Source organism: Tyto alba, unplaced genomic scaffold (assembly GCF_018691265.1).
Source record: "Tyto alba isolate M040663 unplaced genomic scaffold, T.alba_DEE_v4.0 Super-Scaffold_17, whole genome shotgun sequence".
Classification (NCBI taxonomy): Eukaryota; Metazoa; Chordata; class Aves; order Strigiformes; family Tytonidae; genus Tyto; species Tyto alba.
The window spans coordinates 4,927,724-4,952,749 of NW_024881279.1; the positions used below are offsets into that span (position 1 = coordinate 4,927,724).

The 25,026-nt window shown below is 42.1% G+C and overlaps 1 protein-coding gene across 1 annotated transcript; it reads left to right on the forward strand.

Moving 5' to 3' along the window:
• The first annotated feature begins 19 nt into the window (after window positions 1–19).
• PCBD2 (pterin-4 alpha-carbinolamine dehydratase 2) lies at window positions 20–25,026 on the forward strand. The gene is made up of 4 exons (XM_042790441.1): window positions 20–97; window positions 2,856–2,987; window positions 21,477–21,557; window positions 23,047–25,026. The coding sequence occupies exons 1-4, from the start codon at window positions 95–97 to the stop codon at window positions 23,140–23,142; spliced, it is 312 nt and encodes a 103-aa protein (XP_042646375.1). The 5' UTR covers window positions 20–94; the 3' UTR covers window positions 23,143–25,026.

Here is a 25,026-nt window from a genome sequence, read left to right on the forward strand (position 1 = left end):
GGCCATGCCAGGCGGCGGGGTCGGCCTGCGGCGGGCGCTGCTGGCTGCGCGGCGGGCGGCGGCCCGGGGAGCCGGTGGCGGGAACTGCGCTGCCATGGTGAGGGGCGCGGCAGGGCCGGGGCCTCCGGGCTGGGGGGGGGGGGGAGATTGGATTGGGGGTGTGTGTGTGTGTTGGAGGGGGATATTGGGATGGGGGGGGGTGTGGGCGATATTGGGGTGAGGAGTGGGTGGGTGTGGATATTGGGGTGAGAGGGGTGTGTGTGTGGGAATATTAGGGTGGGGGGTGTGTGTGTGGGAATATTGGGGTGGGGGGAATATTGGGGTGAGGGGTGGGGGGGAATATTGAGGTGGAGGGGGTGTGTGTGGGGAATATTGGGGCGAGAGGGGTCTGTGTGTGGGGGGATATTGGGGCGAGAGGGGTCTGTGTGTGGGGGGATATTGGGGTGAGGGGTGTTGAGGGGGGCCAACCACTGCCCTGGTGCTTGGGGTGCCCCCACCCATTCCTCCTTCCCCGCTTCCCACCGCCATCCCACCCCTTTTTTTTTTTTTTTTTTTTTAGTTATTTTTTTACTTGAAGCTAATAACTAATTGCACACGCAGGTTTAGACCCTCACCCCTCACACTTGCAATATTTTGCGCTACATTTTTTTATGCAATTAATGATGTTTTTTTTTGGCCCCTGAGCTGCTTCCCAAGGAGCGTTGCTGGTTACCTGGGTTAATCCCTCCACACGCCGGTGTGTCGCGGGTTGGGTGCCGTTACCTTGTGTGCTCGGTCGGTATTTGCACGTAGGTGCCCACGCCGTGCCCTGTGGCGCTGTGGGTACGCGACTGTGAAAGTGCAAATGGCATTTCCCACTTTTTCCTTTCACAAGCAAGTTCCTGCTGCTTTCTGCTGCATTTCTGAATATAGTTGGGATGAACTGGAGGGACTAACTCAGGACGTGGCCTTTGCAACCTATTCCTAAGCAAAATCCTGCGAACAGTGTGCTCCAGGGCCTGCATCAAACTCAGTTTCCATATTTCTATTAAAACTATGATCTAATTGCAAGTCACAGCATTGTCTTGTTGATGCCTGAGTGTCCAGGCGAGGTGTGGGGAAGGTAACTGCAACGTCCCTAAAACCAACAGCGAGCCTCTCTGCTGCCAGCCAGGGGAATGGACTTTGTGCTGCCTCCTGCTCGCAGTCCTGGACTTTGCTATCTCAAAAAAAACCCACCCCTGTGATTTTTTGTAAATTAGCCTACTAATTTCATCTCATGCCAGATAAAATAATACATTTCAAGACAGCCGTTAGCTTGGGCAATTTTTATATATGCGTGGAAAAAGAAGAATGTGAGAAATTCATGCCTACAACTGCGGCTATAGCAATAACAAATCCGATATTTGTATTCTTGTAAATCTAAAATTGTGTTTGAAGCCTGAAGAGCCTAAATTAGTTCCGTTCAGGACCTGCAAAACCTATCTGTCAGACTGGATGTATCCAACTGAACACAAACGGCGGCAGTGATGCTGTTAGATTGCTTTAATCTGTTTGGGGTTTTTTTTTTTTTTTTTTAATCCCTTATTATTGGTGAAAACGTTGTTCCGTGGCCGTCCTGCATCTTAGAACCTTGCTGAGGTCACATTAATTGTGTTAATTCTGCTCTGCTCGGGCTCGCAGCCCCATCTGGTGGCACTGGGGTTGCTGCCGGTCTCTCTGCGTTGCCAGCGCCGATGGCAAAGGCAAAAATTACCCTGAGCTGCTCAGCTGGTGGTGGGTGCTCACAGACCTCCGATGCCTTAGTGAAGCCCTGGAGCAAAATTGCTCAACCCCCTCCTGGAAGTTCTCACTACGCTCTGCTAGCTGCTGATACAAAGACCAAAGCAATCTGAATTTTGTTCTACTGGGGAGAAAGGTTCTTCCCATTAAAACATTGTGTTTATAATATGAATTTGAGACCCATCTGTTAGAATATATCACCTAAGTAATCACTCATGCCCTTAGTCTCTGCTTTTAGGAAAAATATCAAACCTCTTCCAAATGCCCCACAGAACTTACCTCTGGGTCTGGCTCTGGGCTGGTGCATGGTTCAGGCACAGATTCAGCTATTTAAGCAGATAGTGTAATCTGGTGCATCCATGTTCTCAGTGGCTTCCAAATGACTCCTTTTGCCTCAAATAAGGCCTATTTTAACATAGGTGCTTTGCAGAATCTAGTGCTTATGCCCGTAACTTGTAACTTCTTGTAATTGTGTCTGTATTGTCAGGGCTTTTTCTTTTCATTGTTAGTTAAAAAGCTTTTTGTTGCTTGTAGGACTCCATAGTGCATGCTAGCTTTAAATCCATTCCTGCTTTCTTAGGAATAGTAAAGTACAAGCTAGGTAGAATACAATCTCCCATTTTGCTTCTGTCTTTTGAAATAGATACTCCCCAATATCCTCTTTAGCCTTATAATTGAACATTTAGGATATAATGTAAATAGTCCTTTATTTATATGACAGAGTGGAATATTTGAAATTAATTCAAGCGTTACAGCATCTGGATAATTCAGATGAACAAGGGATGGGCACAGGTATGCTGGTATCTGTATTAATTCCTGTGAAACAGCCTGTTATTTTTTGCTGGTTTTGTACAAAAGCATTTAGCCACACTTAATTGACCAAACAGAAATGGTGTTTCTTGGCTGGTTTAAGTTAAGGTGGTCTGTGGAATGATAAACAGTAAGAAACTATACAGTGAATTTTCTACCTCCTTATCTTTCTACAATACCTAACCATAATTTCATTGTCTGGTTTTCTTACCATTATACAAAAGAGAACCTCAGCCTCACTCATGTCATGTTTCGTTTTGTTTCGTTTTGTTTTTTCTCAATAGTCTTCACAGTCTCACTGGTTGACGACAGAGGAGAGGAACCAAGTTTTACCTGATCTTAAAGCTTCAGGCTGGTCTGAATTAGGCGAAAGAGATGCCATCTACAAAGAGTTCAATTTCAAAAATTTTAATCAGGTAATTATTGTTATATACCACTTCTAATATAAAAGAAATGTAGTTGCTTTAATTTCCATACGATTCTGATGGGAAAATATTTCTATTCAGAAATTTGGGAGTATCCTTGTGGGTCCAAACCCTCTTGGGTTTGCCTCAATAGATTGTTCTCTGATTCTGATCTCATTAGGTGGAGTAAATGATTTCTGTTTTGTAGTTGTTAATGAGATTTGTTCTAATCTTACAATTTCTTGATTATAATATTAGGGTCAAGGTCAGGGTCAGTACTATGTGTTTAGACAAATAATATTTAGTCCTGATTTTTTTTTTTTTTTCATCACTAGCACTTATAAATAAATGCTGGAAGTATGTAACTGGCAGACTTCGGGGTTCATTTTTGTCAGGGAAAAACTCGAGAAAAATGGCTAAATATAAGAGCAGAAACTTTTGGCAAATCAGGTGGGGAAAATATGGTACATTTCACCTTCTAAGCAGGAAGACAGAGTTCTAGTATATTCTTGAATGAATCGTAGTAGCTGATCTTGTAGCGTCTTCAGCACAGCAGACTTCTGGTTAGACCTTTTTGGGTTTTTATTTGGAGTCAGGATCCTGAGCCATATCTCAAGCTCACAAGAACACGTCTTGGACATCAGCTACAAACTTGCTTTAGAAATACTGAATTTATCTAGAGATCTGTAGTCAGCTACATTCCCCCAAAAAATCGCTTTCTGAGGAATCGTGGCACCGCTTAGAAAAAAGTCAGGTTCCCAGAGCATGCTGATTTATTTCTGAAGGAGAGGTGAGTGCTTTCTGGGGTTGTAGGGGAAACTCAGGGTTTTGTTGGGGCAATGGCTCTTGCTGAGCTCGTTCTTTCCCCCACTACAGGTGGGACGCAGCAAGCTCCAGGCTTTGCTGGTGTGTGTGAGGACCAAGAGCTGTGCTGTGAGATGCTTATTTACATGGCTATGCCTAAACCCAGGCCAGGAGATTTTTTAGGAAATCACAATGAGCTAGATTAACAACAATTTGTAAGGCTGGCTCTGTTTTTTGTTTTTTGTTTTTTTTTTTTTTTTTTTTATTTCAGACAGTAGTTGTCACCATAAGGAAAGCCTGGGTGGTAGAGAGAAGGTGTATGAGGTGGTCCCACCTTCTCTGAGCTGATCAAAAGCAAAAGAGAAAACAACTGCAGAAAAATCCAGCTCGCAAGCAGGATGGTGCTGGTCCAGGGAGCACACCCGGAGCCTTGAGTACATTTTTTCCTGGGTTGCACTTCAAACCTGAACGTTAATACGGAACAAATAGAACTGTATCAGACGATTCAGAGAGCAACAAAGGAGGGAAGCCCATGAGAGGGAGCTCACATGAAACCTTGGTGAGATGTTCAGGCAGCTCGGAGCTGGAGCAACCAGGAGAGGCCAGCATGTTTGACAACGATGAGATAGAAGTATCCCTTGGAAGAGTTGAGATTTTCAGCCTTTGCACTTCGAGTATTCATGAAACGGCGTCTTTGCCAGGCCATGGTCAAAGTCTTTATTGGTTCGGCACAACTAGAACTGACTTTTTTTTTCCTCAAAGTTAATTAAAAAGTGGTTTTGCACACTATAAATAAATAAGTCAATTTGATCAGCTAGACTTAGGCAGTGTGCCAAGAGAAAAGTGGGTGTGCTGTACCAGCAGATACCTAGAATACCCATTGCTTTGGCAAAAATTTACAAAGTTGTGTTTCTTTGACTGGATAGATCTATCTTACAACATAGGTGGGTATACATGTGTTTTCCTAATTTAAGAAGCACATATCGGTACAGGAAGTTGCATATATTTAAATATGCTCATTAGTGAGTGATGATAACGTACACATTTATACTTCTAGTACATGTCATTTTAGAGAGGGTACTCAAAAAATATTGCCACTTGAATTGTTTGGGAGACACTGGTACAGTCTCTTTCATTCTTGGTTGCCCTTCATGGATGTCAGGTAAAGCACAAACAAAACCAGAGGCTGGGAATTGGCTTCAAAACTGACCTTTCTGCATCCAGCCGGGAGAACAAGCTGGGCAGGTGGGTCCTTTGGGCAGCTCTGGTTGGATCAAGGTTATACGCGAGGATCTGAGGGCAGAGGTTCACCTGCTGATTTGTAGGAACTAGCTGCAGTGTCCCCGTTTGCAGCTGTGGAGGGCAGAAGCCGGTCCTGTTACCGTAGTCCAGGAAAGGGCTCAACGTGCAGATCCCAATGGGATGTTCAGCGCTGGTATTAGAGAACAAGTATTTGCCTTTCGATAAGTTGAAGCTGAAAGTAAATTAAAAGTATGCATGGATTCTTATTGATGCTTATGTTTATAATAACTGTTATTAAATACTGTGTTTATTATGACCTAGGGAACAAATGACAAAACCAGAGTTATGTAACTGCATTGTACTTTGGGAGAATGTAGCCCTACAGTGGAAAAAAAGTGAACTTGTAGGTACAACTTCTTTCATTTCATGTAATAAATATTCTGTTTACATTATTTAAAGTGCAAGTATTTAGTAAAAGTCAAAGGACTGAGAAATATCATTTCCTTGGTGATCTTCCTGCTGCCCTTTTACAAATGGCATAAAATCAGGTGTGTATAAAAAAAAAGAGTAGTTGAGCTGACATGAAAGGTATTTCAGATTTATGTTTTGCAGATGATATTGGTATGATTCATGTATTCATTGCTTTTTTTTATTGCTTCTCTCAGATAATGCTCATGATGCATGGAAAATTCTGTGGCTTTAAAATCTATGCCAGGTTTACAAAGTCTGTGTATGTCAACAGATGTTAAGAATATAAACACAACTTTTATTATAAAGTCGTGCAAATGTGTAGACATGAGCTTGGTTTATGAATATTATTTTCAGCATGAGAATGAAATGGAACTTCTGTGAAACAAGAATTATTTAGATTCCTGAAGCTTTCAGGCCAAGATTAGCTTGGTTAAAAGCGATCAGCAGTAGGCTGCCTTTGTAAAGCTGACAAGCTAATGACACTTGTGGTTTATGGAATTAGTTTGTAACCCAGAACTTGAAAGCTCTGCTGCTGTTTGTTAGTCTGAAGATACATTTTCATGCAAATGGGCTTTGGAGGTACAATTCTCTGAAACAAGCTGGAAACCAGCCCGGAGTCCCAGCTGGAAGCCCTTTGTTGGTTATGTGGCTGTGGGTGCCCACCACACACCAGTCCTGGAGTGCTGGACTGGGTGACGTTGGTGCTGGGTGGTGGTTGCTGCTTCATGTTCCCATCGCCTTTAGCGTGAGACAGGCTTCTGGTGGGCGTGTGTTCTGAATCCTGTCTAAAATATAAAATACACCAGCGGTGGAGAAAAAAAAAAATGCAAACACAGCTCAACAGTAGAGGAAGAGCACTTTGTCTAGAAGAGCTGTGCTGATCTCACCGATGCATCCTCTCCTCCTCACAACTGCTGCATGTGATTGCCACTGTTGAACAGCAGGTGGGCAGCAATGAGTTAAAATTATTTTGCCTCCGGGACCTTCGCTTGGGTGGGTTTGCTCAAGAGCCCCCTGGTTGAGTTGCTCTTCCTGAGGATGGTGTGCTCGGTAGAAACCTCTGGCTGTGAGCAAGGTGTCGGAAAGCGGGTGGGCTCGGACCACTCCAGGGCAAGCTTTGAGCCCTGCCATGTGTCTGGGTACTGGTGAGCCTCCATAAACCTCCCAGCCACACCAGGGAGCTTATTCAGGGCCTTTTTCCCTGCCTGCAGGGAAGGGAAAAGCAGCTAGCGAGGCTTTCGGGCCACTGCAGAGCATCAAGAAGACACGCTCTTGTCTGCTCATGTCTTTGCGCTACTGAAACAAAACGTTTCTCTTCCAGCTGTGGAGCAAGCCCTCTGCTTCCAGTCTGCCCAAGCGAAATTTGAAAAGGGGATAGAAACTTAATTTACGCCTCCAGACTATGCCGGTAACTTCTCCCAATTATTGTTCTGCAAACTCAGAAAAGAAGCTGCAGAAGCATCGGGACTAATGTTAAAAGTTGGTCATTGGGGCAGGGAAGGGTTGCTGAGGACCTTGATGTCCTGGCTTATATCTCAGGAAGTTCCTGGAGTTTTCTCAGCATTTCAGGTCAGTACACCTCTGGAGGGGTGATCCTGCAAAGGGGACAGACCTGGCTTAAAAATGTGAATTTCCCCTCTAGTCTGGGTGGGCAGCTGCGAGGGGCTCCGGGTGCTGAGCGCTCCCTTCGGGTCCCTTACCCAGCTGCTCATTTTCACCAAATTTGCAGGAACATCTTAACTCTGAGACTTCCATGTCTCTTGTCAAAGTTGGTTGGATTTGACCAGAGGGTTTAAGGGGCAACTGCCTGTGTGATTGCATTTCCTTAGGTAATCACGCAAAGGCAGAAAATGCAGTTAGGAAATTACAAAGGTGGGCATGTTTGCTGATGGTCAGGTTCAACATTTACAGCTGCTTTCTTTTATAGGGTAAGTTTTTAATTAAGGCTGGTTTTGTATTTTTTTTTTTTTTCAAATCATGTAGAAAGTCTCTGTAAGACCTCTAACGTCATTTTATAAAATGACAGGAAATCAAATGCTCTAAGAGTTTTAAAAGCTATTTTAAAGACGTTTTGTGTTTTGGGGCTACAGGACACAGGCAAAAGATGTGGCTGAGTGGAGGGGACAGTAAAGAAGTGCTTTGGGGCACTGTATGCAGTGAGAGTAGAAGCATGTGAGTTTTGTTGCAATTGTGGACTCTTGATTTTTGAGAACATATTAAAAGAGCTGCAAAAAATCTAGAGCTATTAAATAAATTATTATTCTCACTTTGCATTTCCTTACCAAATTTGCTAGCTCTCTTGTTTGAAGCCCAGGGGAAAAAAATCAGAGAGTGTTACGGTAGATGCCTTTTTTCCTCTCAGTGAAATGCCAATTATTTTCTTTTAGCTGTAGGGAGACATGCTCACATTTGCTCCTTTAAACTGATCATCCTTGTTGTATTATCACCGTTACACATCCGAATTAATTTGGTAGATATGCAGTGAATACTCTGTATTTGTTTTGATGGTGGTACTTGGTGCCAGTCCCTGTAACGTAATCTATGTCGATATTTCCTTTTTCTACCCCTGGCATGTTGTCTTCTGCATTGATCAAAGATTGAAAAATGTTTTTATATATGCAGGCAGTGCATTTCATTGCCTCTTTATGTACTTAATCTTTTGCCTGTTTGGCTGAAATATGTCCACGCCTTTTACGTATTGAAAACATAATATCCTTTAACCTACAGTCTGCAGAGTTAAAATGAATTTTATGTTAAATATTTGGTTGTGGACCACATCTCCAGCTTTTTATATGCCACAGCGGTCTTGTGGGTTTTTTTCTTCTCCATTGTCTGATAGTGAGGTCATTTTCAGTCCTCTGAGAAATTTTATTCCCAGCCAGATGCGGGCCATATATTAAAAGTAGCACCTGTGGCTAATATCACAGCAGCTTACCATAAATTTACATGGTAACTAGGATTATATCTGTCAAGACTGTTAAAAAATGTCTAGATTTAATTTGATTTCCAGTATTGAAGGAGCTCTCCAACATTTTGCTTCATAACTATATTTTAAAAGTTAAAATCACTCCATTGTTAAGTTTTATAGCACTCCCAGTGCCCATTAAGTTGATTTGTTAAATGGGGGTCAGAATAAAGCAAGTTGGCTACAGGAGGATCGGAAACCAACCCATTTGTGACAAATTTAGTCTTCACGTGTGAATCTTCTCAGAGCTGGGGGACTGATTGGATTCAGGTGCAGCTTATGTCAGTTGTGTTTAACCTCAAAGCCTGAGCAGCCTCAGCCCCAACTGTCACTTCTGCTAATCAAAAGACGAACCTGTTTTCATTCCTTTGGGGGGGAGAATTGCTATTGTTGCTGTGGCATCGGTCTCCTTGCTCTCTCTGCTAGTTTTGCATTAGATTGCTCGTCGAATGAAAATAAATTATATTTTTTATCCGCCTAGGTAGGTGCTGGTTTTCATATAGTCTTTCCTAAACTGCTTCATTTTCCATTATCCTTTGAGTCCTCTCCCATATGCTATGATTTGTGCACCTGCAAAGTTATGAAAGTATTTCTTGTGGTAGTTATGTTGTTCACTAACTTCCCTGCGTTTATGAATACAATAACTGGTTTACAATAAATCAGAATTATTTATGGGTGGATTTACGGAGTTGAGAAGATGTTTGTACCTGAAAATAATGAATTTCTGGCGTATCTGCCTGTTGACATTTTCCTTTATTAGAAACTGATAGTGAAGTTTTTGGGACTGACAGAGGTTAACCTGCAGGCTGAAACGCAGTGAATGAACTGGCTCAAGTGTCTCAGAGCAGAGCACAGTAAAAATATATGATTCCTGGATGGTCACACCTTCCTTGAGTTTATTCTTGTGATTGACTGAGTAAATAACACTCTCGCCTCTGAGTCGGCGGGTCAAGGTGCAGCTGTAGGAACTCAACGTGGTCCATCTGCCCGCAGAAGGCAGGGACCTCGGGGCCTGGGTGACACCAAAGGAGAAGTTTTGGGGAGATGACTGGTTTGAAAACTTGTGAGTGTCCTTCCATAGCCTTGGAGGAGATGACACCGGTGCCCTGGTCAGTGTGTCCTGTGTCCAGTGATGCTTCCAGTTAACTGGCAGCCAGCGGTGGGAAATTCTGCAAAGCTGGGAAGTCCGTAGTGGTGGAAGTATGTAATTAGGTTGAGGCTAGGCAGAAATTAAATCCTTGGTGCTGGGAGTTGGGAAATAAAGGATTTATTTTCTTCTCATGGCCAACGTGGCTGACGGGGTACAAAACCATATGTAAAGTCAGCCAGTGCTCCAGAATATTTTCAGACCAGTGTTTTGGACTTGGCAACATTGTTCTGTTTCAAATAGAGTTGCCCTAGTGCGTCAGCAGCCTCATGTCTTTTAAAGTCTTTCACAGTTATGATTTCCTTATGATTGGGAACCATCATTCTGTCCTTCGGTCCCTTCAATACAACTTCACTGTTGCGATGTGTATGAGAAATCTGTGTCTGATAAAAGTCAGGCAGGTGGTGAGCAGCGGTTGCTCCTCTTCGTATCGCAGGGTATCTCATCTCCTCTTTGTCTGGGTACAGATCCCACCGCCCTCACGTCCCACCTGCCTGTGACAAGTACCATTACAGTACTGGTGTCACCATTATAATTTCAATATGGCCCTACCACCGGTATCGGGCCGCAAGGATTATTTAAAGTGTCATGACATTAATAATATTTAAATAAAATTAATCACATTTAAATTGAAGACTCAGAGTAGGCATGTGTCCTTCATCTCCTTCATTATGCAAGATGTCCCATCCCAGGTGTTGTAGAAGTTGCATCAGTTTAATTTTTCTTGTGACTTAACTGTAATTAGGGATGCTCATGTTCTTGATGAGCTAAGTCATATTTCTCCCTTGAATAAACCATTATTTTATTGTTTACAATTACTGGGAGTGGTGGCGTTTCTAATGGCTGAATTTTCCCCACCGAGTAGACCTGTTGTGTCTCCATTTAAGCAGGCCACTGCTTAAATCTGCCGAGCTGACCTTTGGGCTGCTCTCCAGTTGGCTCTAATACAAATGCTTTCCTTAAAAGATGGATTTACTATCACTCAAGTAAAAATTATTACGGCATTTGCCTTACGCTTGTTGCGTGCATTGATCTGAAAGTGCAAAAGAAATTATTTGTCAAAATGCTTTTTGGATTTCACAAGCTGTCTGGTAGATTTGGAGCAGAAGAAATGTTTCTCCTTTTTTTTTTTCCAGCTGCACAAATTGATTGTTCATTCTGTTTGAATTAAACAGAATAAATGTTGTATCAGCCATGCAGCCAGTGCTGCCGTACATTCATACTGAAAGAGAGAAAATGTGAGCAGGTCAGCTTGATTTTAACTACTGTTCAGGCTCTTTCCTTCTTTAAAATACCTTTGGAAAACAAGTGAAAAGCTCAATGGGTTTTAATTCAGTTGGACACCTTTGGGAAAATGCAAGTAAGACAGATGCTGCCTTTTCTGAAGAAGATGGTCACTCAGAATAATTTTTTTACCTTTCAGTTAAGGAAACCTGGTATCTTGCAAATCTTTTTGCATTAAAATTTATTTTTATGGGGGTGCTGGAAAGATGCTGATTAGATGCAAACAGCACATCTCTCTGTCTTGGTTGTTTAACCTCTTGCATCCCCTTGCTTTTGAAATAATGCCTGACTATGTTTTCAAACCATAAATTGCCTTTTACACCAGCAGCTCTCACTTTCTCGTACTCCCATGGAGGAGAGGCACGCTGATTGGGATATTATTCTTTGCAGTTGTAATTAAAAATGGACTCTGACTGGCAGAATAAACTAAAATAAAACTACAGCGCCCCTATTTAAAAATTAACCATTACTCACCAAAAGCACATCAAACCCACTTAGCGGACATCCGTTAATCCCGCGGTGAGCCGTTTCAGGCTTTAATGCACACTGTTTTACACGTTAAGGGTTTTGAAGTCGCGGGCCAGCGCTGACCTTTCGCATCTGCTCCTCTCGCAGTAGGAATCTCCGCTCGCCGCTCCCCGTCAGGGTGGATTAACGTGACGAAGTGCAGCGCTTCTGCTGGCTGCAATTTCGGGTTTTGATCAGAATTATTTCTTTCACAAACAATCACGTTTGGCTAAAACGTTACATCTGCTCTGAAAAGCCACTGGCAGGGCCGCGGTTTATCAGGGTGAGGCGAGGGTGATTTTTTTATTCCTCTTTTATAAAGCTGCAAACCCGCTTCATGTATTTGGAGTGGGGAGAGCTTCCCTTCTTCCCCTTGCCCTTTTTCTTCCCTTAATTTTGTTGGGCTGAGATGAAAAGTTGCTTTGGGCAACCATAAAGCTGGCTGTGATGTGTTGGAGGGGTTTGGTGGGGAATGTGCTGATGAGTGGGGAGCCCCGTGCTGAGTCAGTGCCTCACCATTGGTTTTATTTAGTGCTAAGGGTGCTTTGTAGGAAAATGGTTTTTATTCCTAGGATCAGAGGGGAAAGTCCTGATTTCATGATCTAGTGTGATTTTCCTCATGCTGTGGTGAGAATAACAGTAGGTGGTTAAATATGTGTCTGTGTATGACTAAGGTGTCCCTGGTTGGGAGAATCTTTATTCCGTGATACAGTGGGTAGGTGCTTGTAGCAAGCAAAAGTACCGTTAGCTGTACGAGCCCAGGATGTTTTGTGTACACATGTGTCTTGTAATGCCCAACCTAATAAAAAAGTCAGAGGTGTACAAAGGGTTTCCCTTTGTGGTGTGCTCATATGAATTTCTAAAAGAAATTTGACATTCCCTGGAGGACTCTGAATTCGTATTTATCTCCTCTTGTGAGCCCATCTCTCTGTTTCAAGATGTACTGATGTATGAATGGAGTGGGTTGCCCAGAGGAACCCTTGTGTCTTAGTAAGAAAACAACCAACAAATAAGCCATGGAACCTCTCGAAACATTGCACATTGGATGTACACTACCACTTCCAGGCATGTGCTTGGAGGACATGGAGGGGTCTTAAGGTAGTTGAAAATGTTAAGTGTAGGCTGTGTATCTAAATTGTTGGTAGTTAAGTGAGCCTCATTCTTAATAATGTAACTTAATGTAGCTGCCTTTGTCCATTTCTCCATGACCTGCTCCAGCCATTCTTCCAAATACCAGAGACAGGAGATGAAGCACAGGCTTAGGTGACCTAAAGATCCCACAGGGATCAGTGGGCATGGCAAACCAGGCAAGGTACCCAACTGCTTGGAGGTTGAAGGATGCCCTGAAGAGAAACATGTTGTCTGGGAAGATGCTTGCGCTCTCCTACTCTTTTTTTTCCAAAGGTTCTGTCACTTCTAGACTTGAAATGTCTGTCTGAAAAAATGAGATTCAAATTTTATAGTGCAATATAAATTAAAAGCTGGCCTAGGTAAGTCTCCTGCTGAATTCACTGCCCCCATGTGTCATCTACTCTCTTCTACTATAAGAGGCATCCATACATGAAGACCCATTTTGACCCTTTCATCAGCTTGGTTGAATGAAATGATTCCCTGACTGGACCTGCAGTAAATGTTCCTTAGTTTACTTTATTTCACAGCTTTAGGTCTTTTTAGATTCTGGCTTGGCCAAGAGGGTGATAGGAAGACCTCTCCAAATTCCTCACACCTCCATTGTGATTACTCTGCTGCATGTTTGAATTGTTGACCTTGTCTTTAAAAAAACAAACCAAAACAAAAAAGCTGACAGTGTAGTGGGTAGGATAGTGGAAGATGAAATGGTCATGAGATCAGCCACTTCTTCTCTTAATCCATCATAAAGCAATGCCTTTCTTATCACTCTTTGATGTTTTCTTGGGATCATAAATGGCAAAGATTTAGAGGATTATCAGAGGCAGAATATGATTGCTGTTGGATACTCAGCAGAGAACATCTTGGACATTAAACTAGTAGTATGTGTAAACTTGGCCAAAAGACCAAGGAGAATTTTGTCTGAGCTCTCTCTTTGTTATCAACAGCATGTATGGCATGTGAACTTCACTTTCATGTCTACAGAATGAAATCATTCCTTTGCATACAAGTAAAAAGAAATATTAGGGAAAATAGTAGTATTTTGTTCTGCTATAGCCAAATCTGTTCCATCCACAGTGTGGTGCGATGGGATAATGAACTTCTCTGTTCTTCTACACCGTACTTGAGCTCCATAAACGTCAGAGGATTTGAGCACCTTTTTGAAGTGGAGCATTCACTTAAATTAATTCTTATTTGGTCTGTTTTACAAAAACTTCATGTCATGGGCTGGCACCATGCAATCGAGGATGGTTCTTTGCCCAAGCGGCAGCGTCCCGGTGAGCAGAGTCTTAGCGGAGGGTTCAGGGGCCTGAATTCCAAACGTTGGGACTGGGGAGTAACTGCACCTTGTTACTAGTTTATTTTTATAGTGGTTTGTGTGATGGCTTTATTACAGTACAGCCAGGGGTTTGATTTGCTGGGCCAAACATTTGCTTTAACAAGTAAAATTATCATTGTTCTTTCAGTTGCGCAGCCAAGACAGTTTATTATTTTAAGTGACTGATTGCTTTAGCAGGTGCTCAGTTAATGGGGGCTTCGCTGTATTATTTAATGTTTTTAGGTAGGGTGCAAAAAGCTTGTTTTAAAAAGTCATGTTTCTTGAAATAGCTATTTTATTTGGTGTAAACCTCTTAAGTGCAACCTTTATATTCCATTTTTGAGCACAAAGCACACAAAAATGGCTTGGGAGGTGGAGAGCCACATTTAGCAGAATGCATTGCTGGAGGTTTTCTTCCATGTAGTAGTTCAGTCGTGAAACCTGGATTGTTTTAATTATTTTTCTTGAAAATCTAATTTAGAGATCTACATTTTTTAATAAATAAAATAATACTTATGAGTCTATGGTTACCTAGAGTGCTAAGGAACTGGAACTGGGGAAAAAAAAAAAATTAAAAGGATTTATTTTGAATATTTCTGTATGAAGTGATATATCACAAATACCGTGTGACCTTGTTCCAGGTTTGATTGGTATTTAGGATGTCTGCTTACTTTGCAGTAGTCTTTATGTGCAGCTATAATTATTTACCTACAAGCAAAATTAATGTATTTTGTAATATGGTTGTATGGACCCAGTGGAGTTTAGGCTTGAAACTTCTATCACTCTCAGAAAGAAGTTTTTATGCTGCCTTAAGACATGCCCGTGTTCTCTCACTTCTACTGCATAAAGTCTATAAATCTTTTGGGTGGAATGGGTGATTGATTTTGGTGTGAAGTCTGTTCATTGAATCACTGAGAATATTACCTGCTTTTTGTTCATGAAATCCAGGTGCAATCAGTTACTGTAATAAAAATGAGAATAGGAAAAATGATCTTCAGCACCGAGGCTGCTGGAAAAGTCAAGATGTGATGAGGAAGAAAGTAATAGATATAACATTTTGTGTCATATTATCACCAATAAGAGAAAAATTGGCCTAAAATCAGCAGTTATGAAAATCCTGATATAAACAGGCTTAGAAAAGATAGCTGTGGAGATCACACACAGGGGTATTTCACACACTTGATGAGCACGAGGAGAAGAGGAAAGCAAAGCAAAGCAAGGACAAGGCTTTAAGAGCAGGTCAGTGTTCTCCACCTTTCTCGCTGTCTCTTCTCTTGCACTGATCCGTGTCCCTTGGCCTTAGCAGAAAATTTATATTTGAATCTTGGATGGGGCAAATTACGCTTGCACCTGCTTTACAACAAAGTGATGTCATAGCTTAGGTCACTGCTGAGCTTGGAAGGTGAAGCCTTTGTCTCAGACCTCTTTTGGGGAGCTGCATCTTGAGCATCATCAGGACCATGTCGCGTCTAGTCTAGATTGTGCTGAGCGAGCATGAAGTTCCCTCCACCGCGAGCGGCTTGGGCTTTTCCTCGGACAGCATTCCTGAAATTGCCTTCTGTCATCTCCTGCGGCTCTTGACATTGTACCGGTACCTGTGTGAGAAACGTCCTGTTGAGGAAAGGCCATGCCTCTGAGCTCCACTTCTCTTTGCCTCCATTTATTCTTCATGTTCTTCAAATTGGTAAATCATATGACAATAAACAGAAATACCCTCAATGAAGAGCGAAGGGGAAACTGTTGTTTATCTGGTCAGGTGGTTTAGATTAGCCGTGATGCTGGTCTGTATTATGTTACTTTAAATCATAGTGTCCCAACAGGACATAAATTATGAAGATTGTTACAGTATGTTTCATCCAATGTAAGATCAACAAATTGGAATAATTTTTTTAATAGGAAAATCAGTGCTTTGGCAAGGTTATTGTTGAAGAATTTAATTTAACTTGAGCTTTGCTTGCATTATTTCTTAATATATAAAAACTATTTGCATAATGTATGAAGTATAAACATTTTTAGAATCAAAGGCAAGAATGCCTTTTCCAAGATTACATAGAGTGGCAAACTACTTAGAATAGATCAGTGTTTGTGCTTTTGCTGTCAAAAATGTTTGATATAGAGCTGGTGAGCTAGTTTCTTCACTGACATAATTGTAAACAAGTGTTGGGAGACAGAAACAGCGTTCTTTGTAGAACATGGTGTAAAGGTTTTCACACACGCTGCTGCAGATCTAACATGGAGAGCAGTGTTTGAAGCTATAATGTGAATATAAATAGGTAACTTTTTTTAGAGCACAAGGCAGCATTTCACTTTTGTATAAACGATGTGTGCAGATAAGTATGGGGGTTGTGAGCAGTCAGCTCTGGATTTTAAAAGAATATTGTAAGCGCGGAAAAGCATAGACAATTGAGTTGGAAATTGTAGTTGTGGGGTTTTTTAGTTTCACATTTTGTTATGAAGACAGAAATGTCATTTCAGTATGCGCCAGTATGTCTGTAGTATTCCTCTTCTATCCTTTCCCTTTATTAGTGCCCTTCAGAGTTAGGAGCACTGCTTTCCCCAGTCCTGAGCAATACTTGGGGAATGGGATGGTTGGCTGCATTCACAGTATTTTGCTGCTCAAGCTATTAAAGAGGAGAAAACCAAATCTCTACCAGTGGTTTGTTAGGTGTTGTTCACCTTCAGACCCTGCTGGCTGCCCATGTCTGGATGGGCTGGGGTGGAGGGAGTAGGGAAACGCGGGCACAACGCCTGAGCCGGCTTGTCTGTGGTTTGCACTCTCACCGGAGAGATGGGGACGTGAATAACCTGAGTTTAGCTCAATTCTGGAACATGATTTAGTTGCATTCTTAAGGGCTGTCCCGCTGTTCTTGGAATGATATTAAAAAGGAGGAAGAGCAATGGAAAAGTGTTCCCCTGGTTTATGTCACAGATGAATCCAGACAAGGCCAAAAAAAATTATCTAATGCCACATGGATCCAGTGTCCCCAGGGGTGGTTCAGGCAGGCTGATGATGCCAACAGGGAAGAATCGCAAAATGGGTACATGGTTTTGAGAATGAATAGCTGTCCTCCTGTGCCGCCTAAATACTAGTTGGATTCCTCTTTTTTTGTGTTTTAACCATGTTGTCACCTTCAGATGAAGAGTGTGGCCTCGTGAGATGATTTTTGCCTATTTGTAAGGTAAAAGTCTTAATGCAGTAAATAGAATTAAAATAAATAAAACCCTGCATTTTGCTTGAGAACACAACAGAAAATGTCATGAGATTAAGTTAAACATTCATGACTAGCTAAACATAATTTAAAATAGCTTGACATTAAAGAGATTTTTCCTTTTATCTGCTGGCCCATAGTTCACTGTTAGGTAGTAATGTCAGCTGGATATGTGAAAACTTCTGCAGTTTGGAAGGGAACTTTAATGATTTGAGTTTATTGCTGTTACAAGTGTCAATCCGCTAAGGAGAACACGTGCAATATACTGGGTATTTTTCACTTGGGTGAATGGAAGACAAATGTGTGACGCGTAGCCATCTCTTGCCTTGTATGACAATGTCACTATAACTTGTTTTCCTTATTCATTTCCCACTGATAAATGATACAGATGCAGCCCGGGTGGGTGGGGAAGGGAAGACAGGTAGCCCTCGCACTGCAGAAGGTCAAGGTTAACGCTACCTCCAGAGTTATAATGACAGATGGGAGGCAGAAACATTAATGTACTTGTGATTAGCATATGGTTTCCTTGGCTGAGGGTCCGAAGGATTTGAGAAGCCTGGGTATGTACTTCATAGCATACACATTTTAAAACAAATAAATAAAAAGTGTGTATGGTTATATTGTTGAGCCTTTCAGCTGTTTTTCTTGAGTATCTCCACTTCTGAGTCAAGTACTGTCAGCTGCTTCGTTCTGGAGATGCACGAGGGTAATCCATCACTGGGGACTCGCGGGTGGATGATGTATTAGCACGACATATCGACCTGTGTTCCTTTGATGTGTAACTCATCAAGATAATGTTGGCAAGCATTGTACAAAAGCAGCATGTTTAAAAAGTATTAAGATGAATTGATTCCTTGCTTAAGAAGTGTGAAAGGAGGAATAATGGCAGATTAGCTCCGGGATTGCGCCATTCTCCTGGAGCCATGCAGCGTTGTGCGGTGCAGAGGGGCGGATGGAATTTCATCTTTCCTCCCACTTCTGACAGCAAAGTGTCTGGCCCTGGTTTTCCCATTCTCAGGCAACAAAAGTTGTGTTAAGTCTTATTTTGTGATAGTGTATTTTGTCACTTTCAAAAGCAGTTTGGCTGGTCCCAAAACATTATGTGATAGCTGAATTTTTTAAAGTTTGGTTTGGGTTTTTTTTTTTTTACTTTATTAGGTAAACTTACTTTTCTAAGAATAGCCCTGATTCTTATTGAGACATAATATGGCTGCTGGTATTTAAAAAAACATTTTAGAAGTGATGTTATGACTGAAACACTGTCAGTTTTTAGTTCCTTCTTTCATGATCTTACAAGATATGAAGGGAAGAGACATCCTGATGTACCCAAGGCATTTCCTTGTCTGTGCAGGTTTTCTTCACTCATTTCTGCTTCTGTCACTCTTTGTTGTAGGGACTCTGAAGTCTGCCATCACTTGGGTGACACAGTGTACTTGTTTAGAGTAACCTGTATGTCTGGATGTTATTTTAGCCCAAATGTCCTAAAATGATTAGGCTGAAAATGTTTGCCTAATTATGCCTGTTACTGAAATATTATAAAGTATTGTGATATTTAATACATCAAAACCTGTTTTGATACTTCTTTATGGCTTCTAGAAAATGCACAAATCCTTTCTTTCTTCTCTTTATATTTTTGAAGAAAAAATCTGAAAAAGTTGTCATTAGTGGCCAAGGGGCTGCAGATCTCTGTTATTAATATAGTGAAAGTCAAGACTGTGTTCGATCTTAGTGTCATGAGTAAAGTACTTGTCCCACTTTCATCAAGAAATGTGTGATGGTCTGCTAAACTCTGCCCACCAATGCAGTCTTGACAATGATCTTGCACTGCAGACTGCATAATAATTTTCATTATTTTTAATTAAAGTTGAAGAAGTGCAGACTGCTGCTCAAATTAAGGTTGGTTGCGTTGCCGGAATGTGGTAATTACTTTAATTGATCACAAGATAGTTTCCTTGATCACCAATTAGACCAAATTACCGATCAAGTTTCAAGACGTGAAGAAATGTCCAAACTGATTTTATGTAATAGTGTTTTCATATCTAATCAAATCTAAATATCTTTTCCTTCCAGAGCCAATTGTATTTTCCTTAAGAAAGGTTATGGCTCTACAAATATAAAGGTGATTCATAAACAATAGCATTCCAATTCATTTAATTAGCAAAGGAAGTATTTAGGACCTTAATGGAGATTGCGTTGGTGAAATTGCTTGGTAGAACCGTAGCTCATTTTCTTAGTGGGAGATACTTTTTGTGTACAATTAAAGTAAACTAAAACGCAAGAAGTACTTTGTTTTGGGTAATGTGCAATGAGGGAGAACGCCTCTGAGCAGAGCAGGGATGCATGAAGGCGGGCGTGGCTCGCGGGTGTGTGTGCTTCATCCTTCGCTCTAACACCAGATTGCCCTGGCTGGGCCAGTCGTGGTCAGCTGGAGCAATGAGCAGCAGGACCTGTCCTGGGCAGGGTCCTCTGCGCCACAATTAATTCCTTTTCATGACCCGCATAGCCCCAAGTTGAGTACTCTTCAGGAAGATGAACAGTTTTTAAGGCCGGTGTCCATTTTATCCACTGGAGACTTTTTAATGTCTGCAGGGGAGGAGGCAGTGGGTTGCTGTGGTGGTCCATTGTTCGGGAGGATTTGGTGGTCCACTGATCGGAGAGGATTTGTCATCACGAAGTGTGAAGGAAGATCTGCAGAGCAGTTTAATTTAATAGATTCATTTGCTTGCGTAGTTCGCTCTGTCTGCTTTCCGTTGGAGCAACAATTATTGTCACACAGTCAGTGACTTGTTTGTGTAATGTAACCTGTGTATATACATAGGTGGGTTTGTTCCTGGGATGGACAGACACTGATAGAGGGTACATGAACCTGGTAGGGGTTTTCATAAATTTAATCTATTTTTTCCCTTGCCGTTTGTTTGTACAAAGGCAATCGAGTTGCAGATGCATTGCTGTTTTAAACTTTTGGGGACATTTCTGTGTATAGATTGCTGTACTGGAAATAGCATTCCTATTAAACCCATGGACACTCTAAAAACATTTAAATCAAATATCACTCAGCTCTATTAATACCAAAGTTTTCCAAATCATTGCTAACATCTAATGCACAACTTGCAGCTTTCTGCTTCAAAGCGTGCTGCTGAAACATTTGCAAATTTTTAAAAGTAATTGTTCACTCGAAGTAAAACTAAACCAAGCGAGAGCTTCAAGGGAAGTTAGATTTTCCTGAATTTTGGAATGCTCTTGGGTCAAAGAAAAAAGCTTTTTAATTGCTGACAGTTTGGCGATTTCCAAATGACAAACCTCATTGGAATGATTTTCTCTGATTATAACGTTTGCATTCATTTGACTGGCAAAGCGACTAACAAAGTCATACTTCATCCAGGCACCAATTCTTTTTTTACTTAAAGGTTTTTGTAATTTGTGAGAGGAAAAAAGACTTGAAACTATTATCAACCATTATATGTTATTCATTGACCACATGTTTGTTTGAAATGGCCATCGCTTGGTGGAATGTGGGCTATATACATTCTCTTCCATAAATTAGCACTAAAAAACTACCTAAATCAGGTAGAGTTTTGTTGAGCTTGTTGTATTATAATACAAACCAGACTATAACATGGATGTTACTTTAGCTTTGCATGTTAATTCAGGCCCTGAACCCCGATGGATGGAGCTCAGTATGAACAAAGTCTACTGACTTAGAGGCGTCCTGCTCATGCACCGAGGCCCTTTGGGCCCCGCTATGTAATTGCATTCTTGATTTACATGGACATTCTAATTTTCTTTATAATGCAGTGATTTGCTCCTAAGTATTTTGGCAAGGGCCTGCTATTATTTTCTTCTTGAGCCTGTGATAAAAGCTGCGTCCTGGGGGAGCATGCCGTGCAGAATATAGGGGCAGAGGATTGAGAAACCTATTTTAACTCATTTTAAGGGAAAATATTTTCTCATAAAGGAGAGGGGCAAACCCACCTGCCGCCTTTCTCCCCCAGTAAAATAAATAGCAAAATAATTACATGAAAGGATGTGTTTCTGGAAGCAGTATTAGTAATACTGTGGCATGACGCTTGATTAGAAATAGCGCATTTCTAAGATGCAGGAAGGGATGAGGGGTTTGGGATGGATGTTTAAAATCACTGTTGGATGTCAAATATAAAATAATTCCTCTCATGCAACGGCTTTGAATCCTAGAATGAGTAGCACTGAGCAGAGTGATTTGCTGGGGTCGGAGGGGGATGATTTCAGCCATCTCAGGAAATGCATTGGTGGCATGAGAAGGTAGAATGCTCCTTTAACACACACATAGCCAAGGTGCAGCAATCTGGAGCATCTTCAGGAGTTTTTGAGATTTTGGAGTGAATCTTGCAGATCAGCTGCCAGTCCTGGCAGGTGGAGGAGTATTTTCCTCTGCTTTTTCTCTCCTTAGGCTTTCGGATTTATGACGCGCGTTGCTCTACAAGCAGAGAAGATGAATCACCACCCGGAATGGTTTAACGTCTACAGCAAGGTAACCGTGTTCACCAGCCCTAGTTACAGGCATGGCAAGTTAAGGAGACCAGACCAGTGGCCTATTCTCTCTGCCTTTTTTTGTAGCTTATATACAAGATAAGGGAATGGAAAGAGGTTGTGTCTTCATAAAGAGATTTGAGATTTTAAAGAGATGCTGAGATATTTGTATCAGTGGGGAACTAAGGATCAAGCTCTTTGCAATTGCTGCCAGCTGGTTGGTTTGGACCTGTCGCTTCACCTCACTGGCTGAGATCTAAAAATAAAAATGAAGCCTATAAACTCTTATTTAGCCAACCTGAATAAATTACTGTTTTGAAACTACTCACTGAGTCTCATTCCTTTCTGTGCAGCAAGTCAGGAGCCCAGCGGTGTAGGGTAGCAGACTGTTGTTGTGTAGGTGCCTAAATGGGAGCCTGACAGTCTCAATTTAGGTTTGATTTTTTTAAAATTGTAGGGTCCTATGTCTCAGCATAGCAGCTTATAAAATTTATTCATAATATTACCTAACTGATGGTGGTCTTGTATTTACAAGGGTTACAAGGTATACTGCAACCCCTGAATGAAAGGTGCTGTGTGAAGGGGGAAATTATTGCTCTCCCCATATTTTCCTTTTCTAATGCTTCTCATTGCATTGTATCGAGTTGTTTGTTTTAGCAATTGGTGAATACATGGCAATCCCACTAAAAATATACTAAAAGGACATATGGACAAGCAGCCTGCAGCTGGGAACCACCACCCCCAGAGCAGGACATCCCCACCTCTCCCCCATAACAGAGGTATCGCAGCACAGGCTCTTCCTCATCACCCCTTTAGGTCACTGTGTTTAAGGGGACATTAAATGATCACCGGACAAAGTCCTGATCACCTAGTCTTCATGATTTTCTTGGCTTTCCAGAATATTCAGAATTTATCTTTTTTTTCCTCTTCTCTCTCCCCAAAATCTCAGTCAAAGGCAAGACAAAGTAACGCCCAACTTGTCATCTGGCTTAGTCTAAACAAACCCGTGCAGGCAGCTGTGTCATAGCAAAATGCACCAGTCCGTTTGTTTTTCTTTTTGAAATTAATCTGCAACAAGCTTAGCAATTTTTTCACCTTCAGGGTGCTGGTTTTTAACAAAATGCATGAGCCCCTGACTTGGCTGTTGGCAGCTTGGTCACTGGCCCAGGTTCTTCATGAAACTGATCCGTGGAATTTAAATGTAAAGAATGAGTTATTTAATTGGACATCTCTTCTTGGATGAAACCCAAGAATGCAAAGCCTGTTTCATTCTGCGAAGGGGCTCGCTTTGGTTAGACTTCAGGCTCTGTTAAGCCTCCTCACCTACAACGTCTTCTGGTTTACGTGAGCAGTGAGTGCCCAGCTCGCCTGGAGCATCGTGTAAAACCAGTTCACTACAGGGACATGTGATGTTTGCGTTGAATTGCTGCTCAGTTTGCCCGGCAGAGATCAAAAAGGCTTTGTAACCCCTTTCTTTTCCTTTCTGACAGGTTCAGATAACTCTGATTTCCCATGACTGCGGTGGACTGACCAAGAGAGATGTGAAGCTGGCTCAGTTTATTGACAAAGCTGCTGCCTCAGTGTAACTGGGATGTAAAATGCTTTAATACAGTGTCCACCAATATTTTGTATTTAAATGGTATCCCTCTTTCCTTGTAATCCTGTTTTCACAAAACCCCTGAAACAAGATACTTTGTAAAAAGAGTGGTTTAGCTTTGTTGGCCTTTATGACCTTAATCTTGAGACCCCTCTGGATGCCTGTGCTTGTCCTTTGCCATCGCTGTCTCTGTGTGAGGATGTAGCAGATAAACCAAGTAAGTTTTCAGCAGTCTTTTTCTAGAAACTAAACCAAGCTGAAATGAAAACAGGAGTCCACCTGCACGTGTCTGTGTTCCTCGAGCCCGTGGGAGCTGAGGATGGTGGCAGCTGCCGTGGGACGCTGCACCGTTCTTGCCACTTCCCTCCTGTAATTTGTACATCTCTGCACTTTGAACAATGTCAGAGCAGCCCAGCCGTGTCAGTCCCCTCTGGTGTGGTACCTCCATCTCTGCCAGTGACCAGTCCAAGGGATGCTGGTGAGAGCCGTGCACGCTGCTGCTGCTGCTTCTGTGGAGTTGCAGCTCAGCTAGCAGTTGTAGCTTTGCATTTCGGTGTTTTTTCTGTCCTTGTCTGACAGCTCTTTCAATCCATCTGCCCTTTTGGCACCCGCAACCCAGCAGCTATATCCAACAAAAGCGTTACTGCATGCTTGAGAACTGTTCCCCGTCTGAGGTGCAGGACTGTGTCCTGCAGTTGCTGAAAATTTTAGCTCTGGTCCAGCAAATACAAAAAAAAAAAAATCCCAGCGAGCTCCCAGCACTCATATCATTAAATGAAGCATGCGCTTAAGTGCTTGGCTGGGCCGGGTCGGTCCTCAGCATCTTGCAGGATTGAGCTGTTATTTGGGTTGTGATGCTCCCATACCTGCCGGATCGGGGGGCAGCTTGGCTGGGGGCCCAGAGCACCGGCCAGAGCTGCCGGCGGTGAAGGAAGCGGCATTAGCAAGATTCTTGCTAAGCTGGGCTCAGCTGAAGCTATGCTCACCCTTTTTTTTTTTTTTTTTTTTTTCTTGTAGCTACAATTACTCATTGCAAACATTGTTCCAAGAGCTGGAGATCCCACTGACGAGGTTTAAAATAATTTCTTCTGTGGTTTCAAAGTCTTTGTTTTTATCCTGTGATCCTCACCGAGACAGATTTCCACTGCCGGCAGGGAGATTTCAACCTGCTTAAGGCTCTTGCAGAAGGGCCTCTCGCTCTGCAATCCTGCTGCTGAGTGTCCCCAGCGTGCACCGTCATGCCCTGCGAGCAGCTCTGGGTGCGGAGCTCCCGGGAGATTGACACCTCCGAAATGCCTGAGTGCATTGCTCGAATGACACCGGCGGCACAGCTACCAGCTACCGAGATGTGAGATACTCGAGTGCCAAAATCTATATCAGCTGTATAAGCGAGGTGTGTGGTCTCTCAGATATTTGGGATGCAAAATGCCACTAGCTGCCATGCAAGTATTCATGTCAATAAAATGAGAAAGGTATTTTTTGTTAATCCTTAGCGAGTGCGCTGTCATGCACTAATTGATCGCAGGAAACAAGATAAGATGTTGGGGTTTATTGTTGGTAACCATACTTGGGATATCAAGTTAATACCTAAAAAGACCCAAATTCAGACTACGTGCTCAAATGTTCTTTGCTTCCAAGTGCCTCTCCCCAGTGAAGCGGCGGATTTCCCTGAAATGGTTTGAAAATGGTCACTGCTGTGAGGAATTAATAAAGCTAAAACAACCAACCAGGCTGTGGTGGCTCCTGTTACTGGTGGCGAAGTGAAACAAGCTTCACCCAAAGTTTTGACAACATCTCTAATGAACTGTGAAAACTCTGTTGTTAGAAATTGATATATAACGCATGCAGTTTGAATAAAACCAATAAAATCAAA

Coding starts and splice junctions, on each gene's coding strand:
- PCBD2 (XM_042790441.1), top strand. Junction 2,988..21,476: donor ATTTCAAAAATTTTAATCAG/GTAATTATTGTT, acceptor TTCTCTCCTTAG/GCTTTCGGATTTATGACGCG. Junction 21,558..23,046: donor GGTTTAACGTCTACAGCAAG/GTAACCGTGTTC, acceptor CCTTTCTGACAG/GTTCAGATAACTCTGATTTC.